The sequence below is a fragment of the Hibiscus syriacus genome, unplaced genomic scaffold, assembly GCF_006381635.1.
Source record: "Hibiscus syriacus cultivar Baekdansim isolate YM2019G1 unplaced genomic scaffold, ASM638163v2 tig00112498_pilon, whole genome shotgun sequence".
NCBI lineage: Eukaryota > Viridiplantae > Streptophyta > Magnoliopsida > Malvales > Malvaceae > Hibiscus > Hibiscus syriacus.
This window is the reverse complement of record NW_024063347.1, coordinates 1,417,908-1,434,815: the sequence shown is the minus strand read 5'-3', so window position 1 is coordinate 1,434,815 and position 16,908 is coordinate 1,417,908. Positions and strand designations below refer to the sequence as shown.

General features: G+C 34.1%; 1 protein-coding gene across 2 annotated transcripts; it reads right to left on the bottom strand.

Moving 5' to 3' along the window:
• Positions 1-8,670: 8,670 nt before the first annotated feature.
• On the bottom strand, positions 8,671-11,184 carry LOC120180505. Of its 2 annotated transcripts, none has more exons than XM_039185818.1 (5): positions 11,037-11,184; positions 10,125-10,873; positions 9,956-10,045; positions 9,113-9,862; positions 8,671-8,827 (listed from the first exon to the last, which is right to left on the bottom strand). In XM_039185818.1, the coding sequence occupies exons 1-5, from the start codon at positions 11,146-11,148 to the stop codon at positions 8,699-8,701; spliced, it is 1,830 nt and encodes a 609-aa protein (XP_039041749.1). In that variant the 5' UTR covers positions 11,149-11,184; the 3' UTR covers positions 8,671-8,698. The 2 variants fall into 2 exon arrangements, with proteins under 2 accessions (XP_039041749.1, XP_039041750.1); XM_039185819.1 differs by having other exon boundaries at positions 9,962-10,045.
• Positions 11,185-16,908: the final 5,724 nt, after the last annotated feature.

Here is a 16,908-nt window from a genome sequence, read left to right as displayed (position 1 = left end):
GTCTTTATTGATGACATACTGGTGTACTCGAAATCCATTGAAGAGCACAACGCACATCTGAGGCTAGTTTTGCAAATTCTCAAGGATAAGAAGCTTTATGCGAAATTGTCCAAATATGAATTTTGGCTAAACGAAGTAATTTTCTTGGGGCATGTGATCTCGACAGATGGGATTAGAGTGGACCCTCAGAAGGTTAAAGCTATAATGGACTGGGAAGTTCCCAAGAATGTATCTGAAGTTCGAAGTTTCTTGGGACTTACCGGTTATTATCGAAGATTTGTTAAGAATTTTTTGATGATAGTGTTGCCTTTAACGAAGCTGATGAGAAAGAATGTACTATTTGTTTAGACTTCTGAATGTCTAGAAAGTTTTGAAGCTTTAAAGAGAATTCTGACATAAACTCCTTTATTGGTTCAACCAGAATCTGGCAAGAATTTTATCGTATACAGTGATGCGTCCCATAACGGGTTGGGGTGTGTATTAATGCAAGAAGGGAAGGTGGTAGCGTATACATCGAGACAGTTGAAACCACATGAAAAGAATTACCCCACCCATTATTTAGAAATGGCTGCAGTGGTGTTCGCCCTCAAGATTTGGCATCATTATCTGTATGGAGAACGATGTTATTTGTATACATATCATAAGAGCTTGAAATATCTGATGACTCAAAAAGAGCTTAATTTGAGACAAATGAGATGGGTGGAGTTTTTGAGAGATTATGATGTGATAATTGACTATCATCCCGGAAAGGCTAACGTGGTAACAGATGCCTTAAGCAGGAAAACGTTTGCAGCCTTACGAGCTATGGATGCAAGATTATCTTTAACTGGAGACGGTGGTGTTTGTGCAGAGTTAAAACTTAAACCAGCATGGTTGGAACGAATAGGAGAATTACAAAGTAAAGATGAAACGTGTTTGAAAAAAATTGAGCAAGTAAAGAGCAAAGAGATTAAAGACTTTGAGCTTAAGTCAGATGGAAATCTGTATTATAAAGGATGAATTGTGATACCTGACAATGAAGATTTGAAGAAAAAAATATTGACAGAGGCTCATTGCAGTCCATTAACGATGCACTCGGGTGGAACCAAGATGTATATGGATTTGAAGGATCGATTTTGGTGGCCAGGGATGAAACGAAGCATCACCGAATTTGTGTCTAAGTGTTTGATATGTCAACAAGTCAAAGCTGAGAATCAAGTTCCATCAGGATTATTGGAACCGCTTTACATTCCTCAATGGAAATGGGAAAATGTTACGATGGATTTTGTTTCGGGGTTACCATTGACTCCGAACAAAAGAGAATTAATCTGGGTAATTGTTGATCGATTGACTAAGTCAGCGCATTTCCTTCCGGTTAGAACAAATTTCTCTATGGAAAAGTACGATGAGCTGTATATTACAGAAATTATTAGATTGCATGGAGTGCCTGTTTCCATAGTCTTTGATCGAGACCCTCGATTCACTTCTAGATTCTGGAAATCTTTGCATGGAGCGTTGGGAACTCGTTTAAACTTTAGTACGACTTTTCATCCTCAGACTGACGGGCAATCAGAGAGAACTATTTAGATCTTGGAAGATATGTTGAGAGCATGCGTAATGGAATTCAAAGGATCATGGGAAAAGTATTTACCACTGGCAGAGTTCGCTTACAACAATAGTTATCAGTCCAATATAAAGATGGCCCCATACGAGGCATTATATGGGAGGAAATGTCGTACTCCATTAAATTGGTATGAACTCAAAGATCGAAGTGTTCTTGGTCCGGATTTAATTCAATATGTAGAAAAGAAAGTTCGAGAAATTCAGTATAACCTCAAAGTAGCCTCTGATCGACAAAAGTCATATTCTGATCTTAAAAGAAAAGAGATTGAATTCGAGGTTGGAGATAAAAATTTCCTTAAAGTATACCCCTGGAAGAAAATATTACGTTTTGGTCGGAAATGAAAGTTAAGTCCTAGATTCATTGGGCCATATGAAGTTGTTAAGAGGATAGGACCCGTGGCATATCAATTATCCTTGCCACCAGAAATGGAGAAGATCCATAACATCTTCCATGTGTCCATGTTATGAAGATATAGGTCTGATCCCTCTCACATCGTTGCACTAGAACAAGTAGAAGTCCAATCGGATCTGACATATTAAGAAGAGCCAGTGAGAATATTGGATTATGAAGTAAAACAGTTGAGGAATAAAGCTGTTCAATTGGTCAAAGTTCTCTGGAGGAATCACAAAGTAGAAGAAGCCACGTGGGAACGTGAAGAAGATATGTGATTTCAATATCCTCATCTGTTCGTGCAATGAAAATTCGAGAACGAATTTTCTTAAGAGAGGGAGATTTGTAACATCCTCCATACCGAGTTAGTGATCAAATTGTGAAATTTCAAAATTTAGTGACCAAAGTAGATAAATTGAATAGTTGAAAGATTTAATGGGAATGTTTTGTGTAGGATCAATTAACAAAGAAGGAGGAACTAAAGGGGTAAATGAGTCTTTTAATAGGGGAAATAATTAAATATTAGATGATGATATTTAAATCCACGTGGAAGGCAAATGGAGAGAACAAAATTTTACAGATTTCTCTTCTTCTTTCTTCTTTCTTCTTCTTCCCCGTGAGACCAAGCTAAAGGTGAGTTTTCTTGTTAATCAAATTCTTGATGAATTTAAGGTTGCTTATTGATCATTAGATGATAACTAAGCTTAAGGAAAGCTTAGGTTATCTTAAAACGATAAGATGATGGGGTTAGGAAGGATTAAAGAAAGGAAGTAGAAAAATAAATTATTGGATTAGAGTTCATAATAAGAATTAGAAGTGGGATTTGACTTGTCATCAAGCTAATTAAAGGATATGAAGTGTTAGAATTCAATTTAGAACATGTTGGAAATTGAATGAAATTCTTAAATTTTATATGGAGAATTGGATTTCTAAGTTTTAAAGGTATCGAATAGATAATAATTAGTTTAAGCAAGTGTATGCAAGTTAGGGATATAAAAGGAGGTGAAATATACAGTGTAGAGAAGATTATAAAGAGATTTTCGTTCTTAAAATGACATTTTTGGGCTATGTGCATCGATGCACATTCAATGTGCACCGATGCATCAAGGATAAATCCCAGAAATTGTTCAAGGTGTACCGATGCACATGAAGTGCATCGATGCACTATTTTAAAATACAAAAATTGAATGCCATCGATGCATCGATACATCGATGCATAAGGAGTGCATCAATGGACCCCATTAAATACAAACATCGAATAGGATTTATGCATCGATGCATGGTGTAGTGCATCGATGCATACCTCCATTAAAAGATGAAAATGACTTTTCTTTTAGCCTAAGAAATGATAGTTGAGAATATATTAATTAGTATACTGATAAGTATCAATGAATTACTATGTAGATATCAAGCCTAAACGAGTTATGGAACAATAGACAAGTAGGATTGATCGAGGGAAAGACAAAGAAATCTAGGTAAGTGCATATGCATAGCATGAATATAGTATTATAATCAGTTCTAGACTTATGATAAGTCTAGATTCAATATTTTGATACATGATTACATTCCATATTATGAAACATGATATGAGTTTATACCATATGCATTATGTGACATGAATATGCAGGAAAAAGTTATATGAGTTATGTGATAAAGGTATGGAAATGATATGTCTATGTGATAAAGGTAAGAAAATAATATGTCTACGTGAAACAAATTATGTGAATTGTGAAAGCTCATGTTATGTAGATGAGAACTATAGGTATAGTTGGCATGCCAAGGGTAGAGGGTCTACGCGGTCCTTCGGGATATATATATATTCTTTGGAATATGTGTGAAGTCTTGTGAGACACATACTTGATCCCTAGTATATGTATATGATTCTTAAGGAATGATATGTGGTCCTTATGGACATTATTATATGGCACTACGGTGTAATTCTATGCGGCACTCTGGTGTAATTCTACGTGGCACTTCGGTGCAATTATTATAGCTGTGGTGACAACATAGTGCACAACCTCACAATACTCACATACCTTAGGTTCTCAATATGGTATCATGGGCTAATGAACTCAATAATGTGAACCTATGAATGTGAATTTGATAAATCTATGTGTAAGAAACATGGTTATGGTTATTGCATTGTTTACATACATATTATCATTGTAACCCATCTCATTTTGGCAATTCCTTTATATTTTATTGTTATTATTATATTGTCTCACTAAGTCGATGACTTAGCGTGTGAGTGTTTCACACGTAGAATCCGATAAAGTAGACGATCGAGGTTAAGCAGCTGGACAACATTACTCCTGCAACTATCAGATCAGAAGCAACTTAATCAGTAGGTCATTTTGTTATGTAAATGGATGTTGGCATGTAACTAAAGGGTTAAGTTGTGTATGCTCTGAGTATTTTGGTAAATGTGTATTAATATATGTATATTATCGTATTTTCTTAATATAAGTTCAAATGTTGTGATTTTGTAAGAAATGTGTTTTAAAAAGGTAATGTGATACCTCGGACTAGTATCCGGGTCGGATACGGGTTGAGGGTGTTACATTTAATGGTATCACACCTCAGACTAGTATCCGAGTCAGATACGGGTTGGGGGTGTTACATGTAACCTGGCAGGCTAGGAATGTAACCCTGAGGGCTAGGAATATAACCCTGCGGAGATGACATATAAACTGGTGGGCTTGGCATATACCCCTGAGGAGATGGCATCTGAACTAGAGGGATGGGCATCATCATCGGTGGATAAGGATGTTGTGGTGGGACTGATGCAGAATCGATAGCGTCTTCTCTCCATCCACGAGTCGGGGGACGATGATATTGAGACGGTGGACGTCTCTATCGGTGCCTTGGAATGTTAACCCCTTGTGCTTCCGTCGAAAGTAGAAATGACTTTCCATTTTTCATTAAACCATTCCATATAGTTATCCGTAACCATTTGACCAGTTTCAGCGTAAAATTGTCGAGGTGCCAACTGTGCATACCGATTCTCCCAAAGCGCAATCCAATCTCTGTGTCTCATCACCCAGTTAACTTTTTTCTTTCCTCGTCTATCTATATTATACATGTCGTCTAAATTCAAGGTGCTCCAGGAATATATTGCGTACAACCAAATTGACAGAGCACACGATCAACTGGATGCCACTCAATAATAACATAACATATAAGAGGTACAATTGACATCCAAACCTCTAATGACCCACTCAGGTGGGGTGGGATGCAAGCCTTTACTTCATCGCTCGCATAAGGTATCCACTGAAACTTAAATATAAATATACAATTCAAATAAATATAATATTCTAATTATATATAACATTTTAAATTAAAATATTTATATTTAAACAAATTTCAAAACATACCTCGGACCCAACTTTTGTATCAATAAGTAAATGGATTTCCTCTAGTCCAGTAGGTATATCTCTATGGTTCTTTCTTTTCATCGACCACCTATGAAATATAATATAAACTAAATATCACCCTATTTAATTAAAAATATTTAAATCAAAATTTAGTTCAAAAATTACCTCAATAATAAGGGGAATACGCATGGTTCATTGACAATCGGGCATAAGAAAGGCATACGGAACCACGCCCATTATTGCAGAAGCAAGAGACATCCACCGATAGCAGTTTTCTTATAATTTGTCGCACGACACATTTCTCTAAAGAGAAATGCCAAAATTGCAGCGCCCCAACTATATCTTCCAGCTTCATTAAAATCAATCAGATGCCGCAACTACATACAATGCACCTGATTGCGAGATTTGTTGGGCATCAATATTCCTCCAATGATTCGTAGAATATAAGCTCGAGCACATGCCTTTACTTCATCATCTGAAGCATTTTCATTCAGAACTTCAAAATTAGCTTTCAACCATGATAAAGCTATTTTACATCCATTAAACTCTGGCGGAGCAGCTCCAAGATACTCCATGCACATTGACTGACAATCACCATCTGTCATACCACACATAATATTCCCATCGACGGAAAGCCCCAGATGCATAAAGACATCCTTCAATGTAATTATAGTCTCTCCACATGGAAGATGAAATGTGTGTGTCTCGGGCCTCTACCTCTCAATCAATGCAGAAATTAAGACAGGTTCGAGTTTGCAACCGCCAATAATTGTTGCAATATACCTGAACCCAACATAAGACAAATATGAAAAAATACATTGTGGTGTCGGTATATGTGGGTTTTTTATAAATGTCTCTGAAATACGACTAGTTTCCTAAATAATATGCATTATAAAAATTTATAATTAATATAAATTTATGATAAATTTAAATTAAAAATAAAGAATAAATATTAACATTAATTATAAAAAAATATTACCATATCACTAAAATGTCTGGAGATATGGTTTGCATCCAATCGCAGCAGCATTTCACTTTCCATTATAACTGTAGACAAAAAAATATAATTAGCAAAAAAAATAATTAATTAATAAATTTAAATAAATAATAATTATATAAATATTATTTTAATAAAAAATAATATTTATATAATTATATTACTATAAAATATAAAAACTATTTAAAAAAATACTAACTTAAAAATAATTTTTGTTACCACTAATAAGAAATTTAAAACTCAAATAGTTGGAGAATTTGAGTTATATAAGAGAGGAGAATATGATTTTGGTGTGAAGAATGAGTGGGTTGAGGGAGTTTATATAGGAGATGAAGAGGTGTAGTTTGGGGGGGGGGGAACGGATGGGCAATTATGACATTTAATGAAATGTGCGTCCCCGGGGATGCGCCTTACCCCCGTGGCATCTGACTCAGTAGAACCCCGTGAAAGCGCGTCCCCAGGGATGCGCCTTTGTGCCACCTCAGCCGAAAGGGTGTTACTTCAGAAAATATTGATCAAAGGGTGTTAGAAAGGGATATATTCAGCGTAAAAGTGTCAGTTTAGTCAAATCGCCAAATATTCCCTGCCTGGGCAGTGTCGTCGGTTCTATTTACATAAAAACAATTTGAGTTAATCTATTAAGTAGATATCAATAGGTGTCCACATGTGTACCGTCTCGAGTTTTGTTGCTATTTCTAAAATATTATTTTTGTACACATTATATATAATATAGGTAAATAAAATTTGATTCAATTAAAAAAAATTGATTTTATTTTATTTGATTTGTATATATTTAATTTAATTTAAACATTTTTAATAAAGTTTGAATGATAAGTTATAATTCAACTTAATTAACTTGATTAATTCAAATACTTATATCTAATTTCTCATGTCTACAATTCCTCCATCATTAAATATAATTTTTAATCTAATTTGAGCCACGTGCTCTTTTAACACTATGTAGCTACAATTTTTATTTTTAACTATAAATTTATTATTTTTACAATATAGTCTCTTAACATTACATTTTATTCAATTTGATATTTTATTATAATTTTTATAATCTTAGATAACATTTGATTTATTAAATAACATTATAATATGAAAAATATGATTATATATATATTTATAATGGTTAGAGAAACTCGATAAATTTGACAAATTCATACAATAACATTATAAATATTTATTATTGAATTTAAACAGAAACTCAAAAAATCAACTTGAATTACATAAACAACTCCACTCAAAAAAAATTAAATAAAGTTTGAATATTAAAATAAGACTTGTCAATTAGACTAACTAAATTTTTTTTACTCAAATTGATTCAACTCAATTGAATACTCACCCAAATATATAATACAAATATATCTTAATTGTATACATACAATATATTTGTATCAAAATATAAATCTTAAATCTATTAATTAAATATGATAATTTAATTTAATTAATATATTTTATTTTAAAATATAATTATACAACAAATAAAAATAGATAAGATAAAAATTTGTTTAAAATATTAAAATTTTCAAGCATAATTTACAATCGATAATCTTCAATAATATTTTATTCAAGAGTTTTAAAAAAGTAATTAAATTTAAGGTTTATATATTTTATTTTTAAAAAAACAATTATACAAAAAATAAAAACAGATAATTTAAAAATAGTTTAAAATATTAAAATTTTGGTAAATTACGAGTTTCATTTTTTGTGTTCAATTATATGACCTAACAAGTTTAATTATTATTTTCACTTGTATAATAATACTATTTTTTAATTCACAAACTTATGAATAAATCTTGAATAAAATATTTTTGAAGATTATCAATTGTAAATTATGACCCAACAAATTTGATTTCTTTATCTATGTCTTAAAATTCTTTAATTTTAAATATATAGAGATAAAAATTACATTTGCATGAAATAAAAATATAATAAATAAAAAATATTATGTACACGTATTCAGTGTGGAAGGATAATTAAATGAAGTAAAGTAAGTGGAACTCTTTTATTTCCATTTTTCTTTCGATAAAATAAACTCGAAATACAAATAGGCTATCTGTATGAACCCTCTTGAGAATGCATGCAAGTCTAAACAAAAAATAATCCCCTAAAACCCACCATGGAAGCCTTCAGAATTCTGTCAACAACGTAGGACGGGGCTTATTGCAAATGCACCGTCAAACTAAAACCTAAACCCACTAAAATACCCAACTCTGCAGCTTTTTTTCCTAATAAAAAAAGGGATAAAATGAGGCAAAGAAAGAAGTAATCATCTATAAATAAAAAAATGGAACTAACTGGATTGACTATGTACGGAAGAAAGAAAACTCAAGCTTCGGACCCGGAGTCGGATGAGCTTGATTCAGAAGAAGCTCCATCCAAATTATTTGCAACTGACTGCGATACAATTGGTTGCATGCCACGGAATAGTTTCAGAGATGGCTTCAGTTTCATGTACTGTAAGATCAAATCAATAAGCAAAGTAAGCAAATAGCATGTAAACAATGAGAAAGATGCTAAGCTAAGCAACCATGGGACCAGATTGCTAATAAAGCATAACAAAATGCAATAAACATTTACAGCATCATGGGCTAAAAAGACCTATAATTTCTTGTATATTTCAGTTTCATTTGAAACTTAAATTAGGAAACAATTTGTAGAACGTGTTCAAAGAAATTTATTGAATAACTCTGTTATATCAGACTAAAAACACCACAAAAAGACAGGGAAGATATCTCTTACCTTCTGATAAAAAGCATTGATCTCATCTTCCGTAAGGCTCTCATCCTCACCAGTGCCTTCTTCCCACCCAAGAGAACGAAGGAATGCAGCCTCTTCCTCATCGGGATAAGGCATATCAACGGGGCTCATATCCTTTTTCTTGTCACCAGAACAAATGTCACCATTACTAGCTGTTGCAGTACCATCATTAGCATAAGCAGTCGCAGAAACACCAATTACTTCCTTCCCAACTTCAGATTTCTCTATAACGGATGATGAAATTTGAGAATCTGAATCTGAGAGACCACAATAGTTTGTTGAGTTCTTCTTCTTCAGGAGATTAAAAAAATCATTTCGGCTCTGGGTTTGAGCCAAAGAAACTTTCTTTTCCACAGTGAACACAGCTATTGGACTAATGGCAGCTGCCTTGCATTCCCCAGCAGAAAGCTTCAGGACTTTTGAGTTTCTTGTAGAAGCAGAATTAACAGGAACAACAGCATGTTGACTAATTGTAACTCTGTTGTTCGCAATTTTTGTTGAACTAGCAGTATCTTTTTGAGTAGGGGATGAGACCCCATTATCCCTTCCAGGTTTGAGAACCAAAAGCTTCCCGGATATCTTTGGCATATCAGACTTGACATGTCCATTGTGAGGAGAGTGATTACCTTGATGAATCAAAGGCGAAGGCTGTGATCCACTCTTGACAGCTATATTCATCTCGCTTATTCTGGTTGTAGGTTTGGCTTTTGATTTATCAGTTAAATTTAAAACCTGAGACAAGAGAATTGCGTTAATCATGAAGTACAAGAAGGAAAATAAAGGGAGGGCAAAATTATTCAATAGGACTAAAACAAACTGGCTTACAGAAACCTTAGGCATCGAAGGTGTCACTGGGATTAGTTGCCTTGATTGCTTAATAGCCAGTTCCTCACGCCTTCGAGTCGTGACAGATACCTAAATAAAATAGAAATGCCTAGTTAGCCACAGATATAAGTTATGCATGTAATAAGAACTTAGTGACTAAGCCAGTTACCAGGGGAGCAGCAGGGGTTCGTGAAGGAGCTTGTGCTAGTGCTTCAGCCATATTAAGACCACATGGGACACTTGGAGCCCCAGAACTTGTGGTGGAAGCAGTTTGAGGGGCAGGCGAGGAACCTGTGCTACTACTTCTAACCACACTCGGCACTTCTGCCAAAGCTGAGGTCCATCCCTCTCCATCAATCAAAGCTGAATTACCAACAGAAGCACTTTGAGAAGCTGAGCGCAAAACAGGAGAAGAAACTCTAGCTATCTCAGGCACCCCTTGCCTCTCTTCACTTCCAAGTGAGGGAAAATCTTTCTCAAACTCAGCCTTGTGGATGCTACTCCCAATATTACCCCCAGAATGAAAACCATTGGTAATGTAATGGTTACTGTTACCATTATCTCCAGAGTCCACAGCAATCCTTCGAGGCAAAGCCCCACCTTGTTTCCTATACACCATAGAATGAGAACGCCGCAATGTATCTTTCTCGACCCTCCTAGTTAACATACTTTCTAAAGGGTCAAAAGAATCACAGTCCCAATGGTCCCCAAAGCTCATTCTCTCCTTGTCTCTTTCTCGATCCTTATCATGGTGATTCCTACTAAAGCTACTATAAGCATGTTTTCCAGAAACATTACTAAAACTCCTCCCTGAATTCAACGAATGTGTCCGATCCAAAAATGTTGAACGAGGGGAATCAAAATCGCTTGTTTTCCTAGAGTTCCTATGTCTCCAATGATTCACCAAAGAAGAAACATCTATCAAAAAAAGAACACAAATATTAAGCATTCTTACAATGAAAACTAAAAGAAAACAGTACGGATGCAATGAGAATCACAATGGCAAATAAAGGTGAAGTTAGACAGATTAGATAGAATAAAAAATGGATGAGTATTTAAAAGTTGGCCTGCCGAAAGGTACCTGAGATAGAAGAAGGGGAAGAAGCACCGTGATGGGCTGAATTACCACCCCCAGTAACAGTGCCATTACTCCTCAGCCATTCTGGAACTAATGTTCGTTTACTTTTTTCCATAAGGGAAGCTCAACAAGATCAACAGAAATCGAAAGAAAAAAGTTCTTCAACCTTCTTCAAATCTAAACCCACTAAATTATTATTATGATAAAAAGAAACAGAATTTTAACACTAGTGGGAAGCCTTGGCAACAAAGGCAATGTCAACGAGGAGATTATATTAGGACTAGAAGACGATCTGCAGATAGCTGATTTTCTAGTTTCGAATGATCCTCATATGTACCTATAAAATAAATAATAATAATAGTTAGCATCAATGAACTAGTTCAATGAGAGATAATAACCCTAAATAACCACAAATTTGAGCAAAATTAAAAACACTGGATTAAGTTTAATTGTGAGTATCCAACTGTCAGGGTTGTAAACAATAAACTTTGGAGACATTATAGATGAATGAAGAACAGATGAAACAAAAAAACAGAACCAAAACCTTAGTCCACGCAATAATTCCTCGCTCTTGCCTCAAAAAACGTAACTTTTTTCTAATAATAATAACCGTCCCAATCGAATGCGTTCCTTTTTCCGGGGAAAATTACGAAGAAGAAAAACAGCCTCTTCTTCTCGAAGAAAAGAAGAAGATAATATAGACGAAGAAAAGAGAGATAAAGACGAAAAAATAGGGTTTTGGAATTGAATTTAATTTCGATTTGCTTGAAGATAGAGAACGGAATGTATCAACAAGCAAAGAACAGGCTCTTCTTCTCTAATACAAATTTCGAATATATTTTGTTTTTTTATTTGAAAAAAATATCAATATATGGTTTGGTTTGTAGAATTTGCGTTTTTATTAATTACATCATTTATGTTGTGACTAAATTTTGAACTTGACTTTTCTATGACAAATTTCGGCTTATGTACGGTGTGCTACGTTTGCTAGTTTATCTGAGGTCGATCCACCACTCTATTTTCATTCTTTTTAAACACTATTAAGTATTTTATTATTATTTTTAAATGCTTCAAATTACTCTCCATTTAGATATATATCTAATTCGAGTTTAATTTTCTTTAAAAAAAAATTAACAATTCGAGTTAAATTTTAGTTGGACTCTTCGTTTAATCAAATAAAAAATAAAAAAGTTGCTCTTCGCATGAGTTTACTTGTTATATAATTTATTTTTCTATAATTATTTTATTCATATATCTTCATATTCGTATTATAAATTTATTCATAAAAATTATATTTCTTTCGATTATATTTATAAAAATATATTTTATATTATAAATATTTATTTATATAGATGTTCATTATAATTAGAACATTATGTATTAAAAAATATTTTTGTATACTTTATTATCGTGGCTTTAATATTTATTGGACTTAGAATTCTATATGATATTTACTTTTTGTGTTTATAGAAAAATATTATACATAATTTATATTGAGAAGATAATATAAATTTCTCTAGTTGTTCTTAAATATTGTACATAGTTCAAATCTTTATGTATGTAGAAAATCCTCCCTAGAAAGCTCACTCACTAAAATTAGGTATGCAACATGGGTCAATTCGGATTAATCAGGTATGTGCTGTTGAGAGGTTTTTTTTCCCTCTTCATTTCGATTCCAATTTTAATCTCATCGGAGTTGTCAGTCGTCATGTCAATGACTGTTGCCAATCTAAATTGAATCTGGCATTTTCTTTTGTTGCTTCCGATTCTTTCGACGGAATCATTAAATTTGTTGTTGTATTTCAGATCTAATATCTCACGCTTATTATTTCGTAGACCGTCATTTACCATTGTTGGCGTGTATTGCGGTTCGGTTTTAATCCTTATCGATCAGAACTATTTTTTTGTTTATTGAATCAGATCAGAGTTTCGCTCATTACTATGGTTTCCACTATCGTCGTTCGCTGTGTTTGGTTACTGTAGTGAGATCTCACTTTACTCGTTTGTGAAATCACATTTGGTGAATATGTGACTCATTGTTTTTTAATACATTCTTAGTTGCAAACAAAAAGAAAAAAAGAAAAAGAAAAGGGAAAATAACTACTAGTTCTAATGGTGACTTATCAGGGCCGGTTCTAAATTTTTCTTGGCCCGGGGCAAAATTAAAAAAATTAGGCTCTAATTTAAAAGAATATTAAAAAATATGCAATATAAAATTTTAATTAATTTTTTACTAAATTAAATAAATATTAATTCATTACAATATCAAAAATGCCAAAAACATATTTAAGTATATAAATACTTATAAAAAACATTGCCTTCGAACATTTCTTAATGCAAAAACATTGATGATAGTGTAAACATCAATGTTTTCCAACATATTTTTCTCAATATATAACATAGCTAGCTCATTCAATCTTTCTTGTGACATTGTTGACCTCAAGTAATTCTTCAATAATTTCAAGTTTGAAAAACTTCTTTTCGCGGATGCTACCATTACCGACATTGTTAATAAGATTCGATAAGCAATTGAAACATTAGGATAACAATCTCTAGCTTTAACAAACTCAATAACTTCAAGTGCTGACATGAATACATTTGGCAAAGTCAATTGCAACACTTTATTTTCAGAAGAAAAAAATCATCTGCATCAACATCCGACAAATTATTATGAGAAAAAATAATATTAAAATTATTACAACATTCTTTTAATAAGCCAATAAGAAATAAGTTTATGGGCCCTGCTTTTAATTTAGTTTATTAATATTTATGTGCCTGCTTTTAATTTAATATATTAATATAGTTTTTAACGTTATGATGAGAACAATAAGTCAATAAGAAATAAGTTTATGGGTCCTCTTGCATTAATATAAGAAAATAGTATATTAATATTTATGAGCTCTATTTTTAATTTAGTCTATTAAAATATAATAAATTAATATAAATTAAGATTATGGGCCCTGGGCGGGTGCCCCTCTTGCCCCTGCCCAGAGCTGACCCTGTGACTTATGATTTTGTGATGTTTGGTACAAGGTTGAATTCAAATGGGTGTTTACTTACTGTTCACGCATAGGTAATTGGTTATACAAGATTAAGCAGAAGGTTATGCAGTTTGATTTGTGAATATTGTTATCTTGTGCATGAGCGAGGTCAAGTGTGATTTCTACTGCTGGTATGATCTATGATGTTGGTATTGATTTATTGTTCTTCATATTTGGATTTTAGACATTTGAGTTCCAAGTTGGGTTACTGTTGGTAGATGTTGGAAAAAAAGAAAGGTGAATACAGTAGAACGAGAGGAAGCATACTTTCGAGTAGAACGGAAGAAAGCATCGCACTTTCGATTCTTGTCTAAAGTATAACGAAATGAAGCATCGCACTTTCAATTCAACTAGAATGAAAGGAGGCATAACACTTTCGATTCTCGTCTAAAGTAGAACGGAAGGAAGCATTGCACTTTCAATTCAAGTAGAATGAAAGGAGGCATAACACTTTCAATTTTCGTCTAAAGTATAATGGAAGGAAGCATCGTACTTTCAATTCAACTAGAATGAAAGGAGGCATAGCACTTTCGATTCTCGTCTAAAGTAGAACGGAAGGAAGCATTACACTTTCGATTTAAGTAGAACGAAAAGAGGCATAGCACTTTCGATTCTCGATGACAGAATGATGAATGAAGAGAAAGCATATTTCTTAATGGAGAACCAGCTCAAGTGCTATCTTTACTTCAAGCTATCTTTACTTCAAGAAGGTTGAAGAAGTAGGGTGAATATTAGAATATTAATAGAATTGGTTAATATTTGTTATTTTGTTACTAGGTAGTTACACTTTGGTTAGCTTATTATCAAGGATTAATGGGCTATATAAACCTCCTATTGTAATGGCTAAAAAGAGATCCATTTGTAATTCATTTTCTAAGGTTGATAAAGAAACTTAATACTCCCTCATTTACTTGTTATCACCGTTTGTCTTTCACTTTTGTATTAAGTATTGCCATTTAGCAATGTCCGTCCATTGTGCCGGAATCTCAAGATTTCATCATTTCTTTATTACTCAAATACAAACTTCTTATTTAATCATGAAAACCAATTAAAATTAGGTTGGAACATAAACTTCAATTGTGATAATTAATTTTATTCAAAACTTCCTTTGAAGCATTTTCAAATCAGCTTCATTCAAAATATTTCTTTTGCATGTCAAAATGTATATGTCAAGTTTCATAGCAAAATAACTTTCAAAGTAAAAGTTGATGTATTTGAGTACTAAATCAAAACATGACATAAATATAATTTTAATGCTAAAAAATTTACTTTACAAAATAGTTATTTAATTTTAATGTTGCTCTCAAAAAGTCTGGTAAGGTTTCAGAGTTCGGTTTTAAATCCAACGAGAAGTGGGTGTGAAACATAGAGGTTCAAAGAATTCTCTTCGATTGGGAACTGAACATCTGGGATGAGTTTATGTGTACGATCAACAGGGCTGTTCAAGGGTGTGGGGATAGCGATAGGTTGTGGAGGAATGGTTCCCCAAACGGTTTATACCTCCGGGATTGTACTGTTCAAATGCAATATATGCAGGAGGTGCTAAAGAAAAGCTTTGGAGCATAATCTGGGCAAATTTAGCTCCGGTTAAGGTGCAAGCGTTCGTGTGGAGATCAGCCTTGGGCAGGATTCCTTGTGGAGTTAGCTAAAATAGGTGTTTCGAGCGTTGAATCCACCCGCTGTGTGTTGTGTCTTGCTGAGGACGAGACTGCTGATCACCTTTTCTGTCATTGCAAGGTAGTATGGTATATTTGGCTTAGGTGGTGCTCGTACTGGAATATTAATTTGATTTGCCCCGGCGCTGTGAGCTCGTTTATCTTAACTTGGGATGCCCAACCTATATCTAGAAACCATAAGCCTCTATGGAATATGGCATTATTCGGGTTCTTCTGGTCAATTTGGTTGTGCAGGAATGATGTGATCTTCAGCGGAAAGAGGTAGACGGTGGACCGCATCTTCGAGACTGCTGTGGTAAGAATTAGTTTTTGGAGTAAATGTAAATGACCGGACTGTGGTATTGTGCTAGTGGATTTCCTTAATTTCCCAAGAAGTGAAATCCTAACCTGCCAAAGGCGCAGCAGGGGTTAGGGGGTGTGAGTTAAGTGCTGGTATTTGGTTTTGGGGGGGCTGTGGGGTAGAGGTTGATTGTCGGTCTATGTGAAGTTGCTGGCTTTCTGGCTCCTGTTCGTGTAGGGGGTTTTGTGGTAGCTACTGCAGAGGGTTTGTTCATGTCTTCTATTTTTCGAGGGTCTTGTGCTGGGAGGTTTTGCCTATAAGGGTTGAGAGTGCAGAGGAGTCTGTTACTGAATATCAGTCTGTTATTTCCATGGAGTTCTGTCCTTGGTTTTCCTTTTTCATTCTGTTTTGGTTGCTAGTGGTTAGGTTGAGTCTCTTTGTGTTTGAGTTTGTTCTGTCGGTTGGGAGGTGTCTGTTTTTTACCGGTGCTGGTTGTGTGGGGTTATCTGATGGGTAAGTTTGCCTTGTCGCAATGGCTTCTTCTGCTGCAGTGGGGAGTGGCTTTTCATGCTTTGTACTCGAGCTGCTGCCGTGATGCTGAGTTGGGGAACCAAGGTGCGATGTAGAGTAGCATCTGCCGGCTGTGGGCAAATCTGTTGCGCTGCTGCTGCTGTGTGGCCCGCAAGGTGTTTTTGTAGGATATCTGCTCATGTGTTGTAAGATGGTGGCTGTGCTGTCGAATGGTTGTAAGGATTGACTTGGAAGGTAAACTCTTTTTCCTCCGCTCCAAGTTTAATCATGCAAAACCCTTTTCAAAAAAAAGAATCTACGCATATATCATTGCTTGAAAAGTAAAAAAATATATACATGTTTTAACT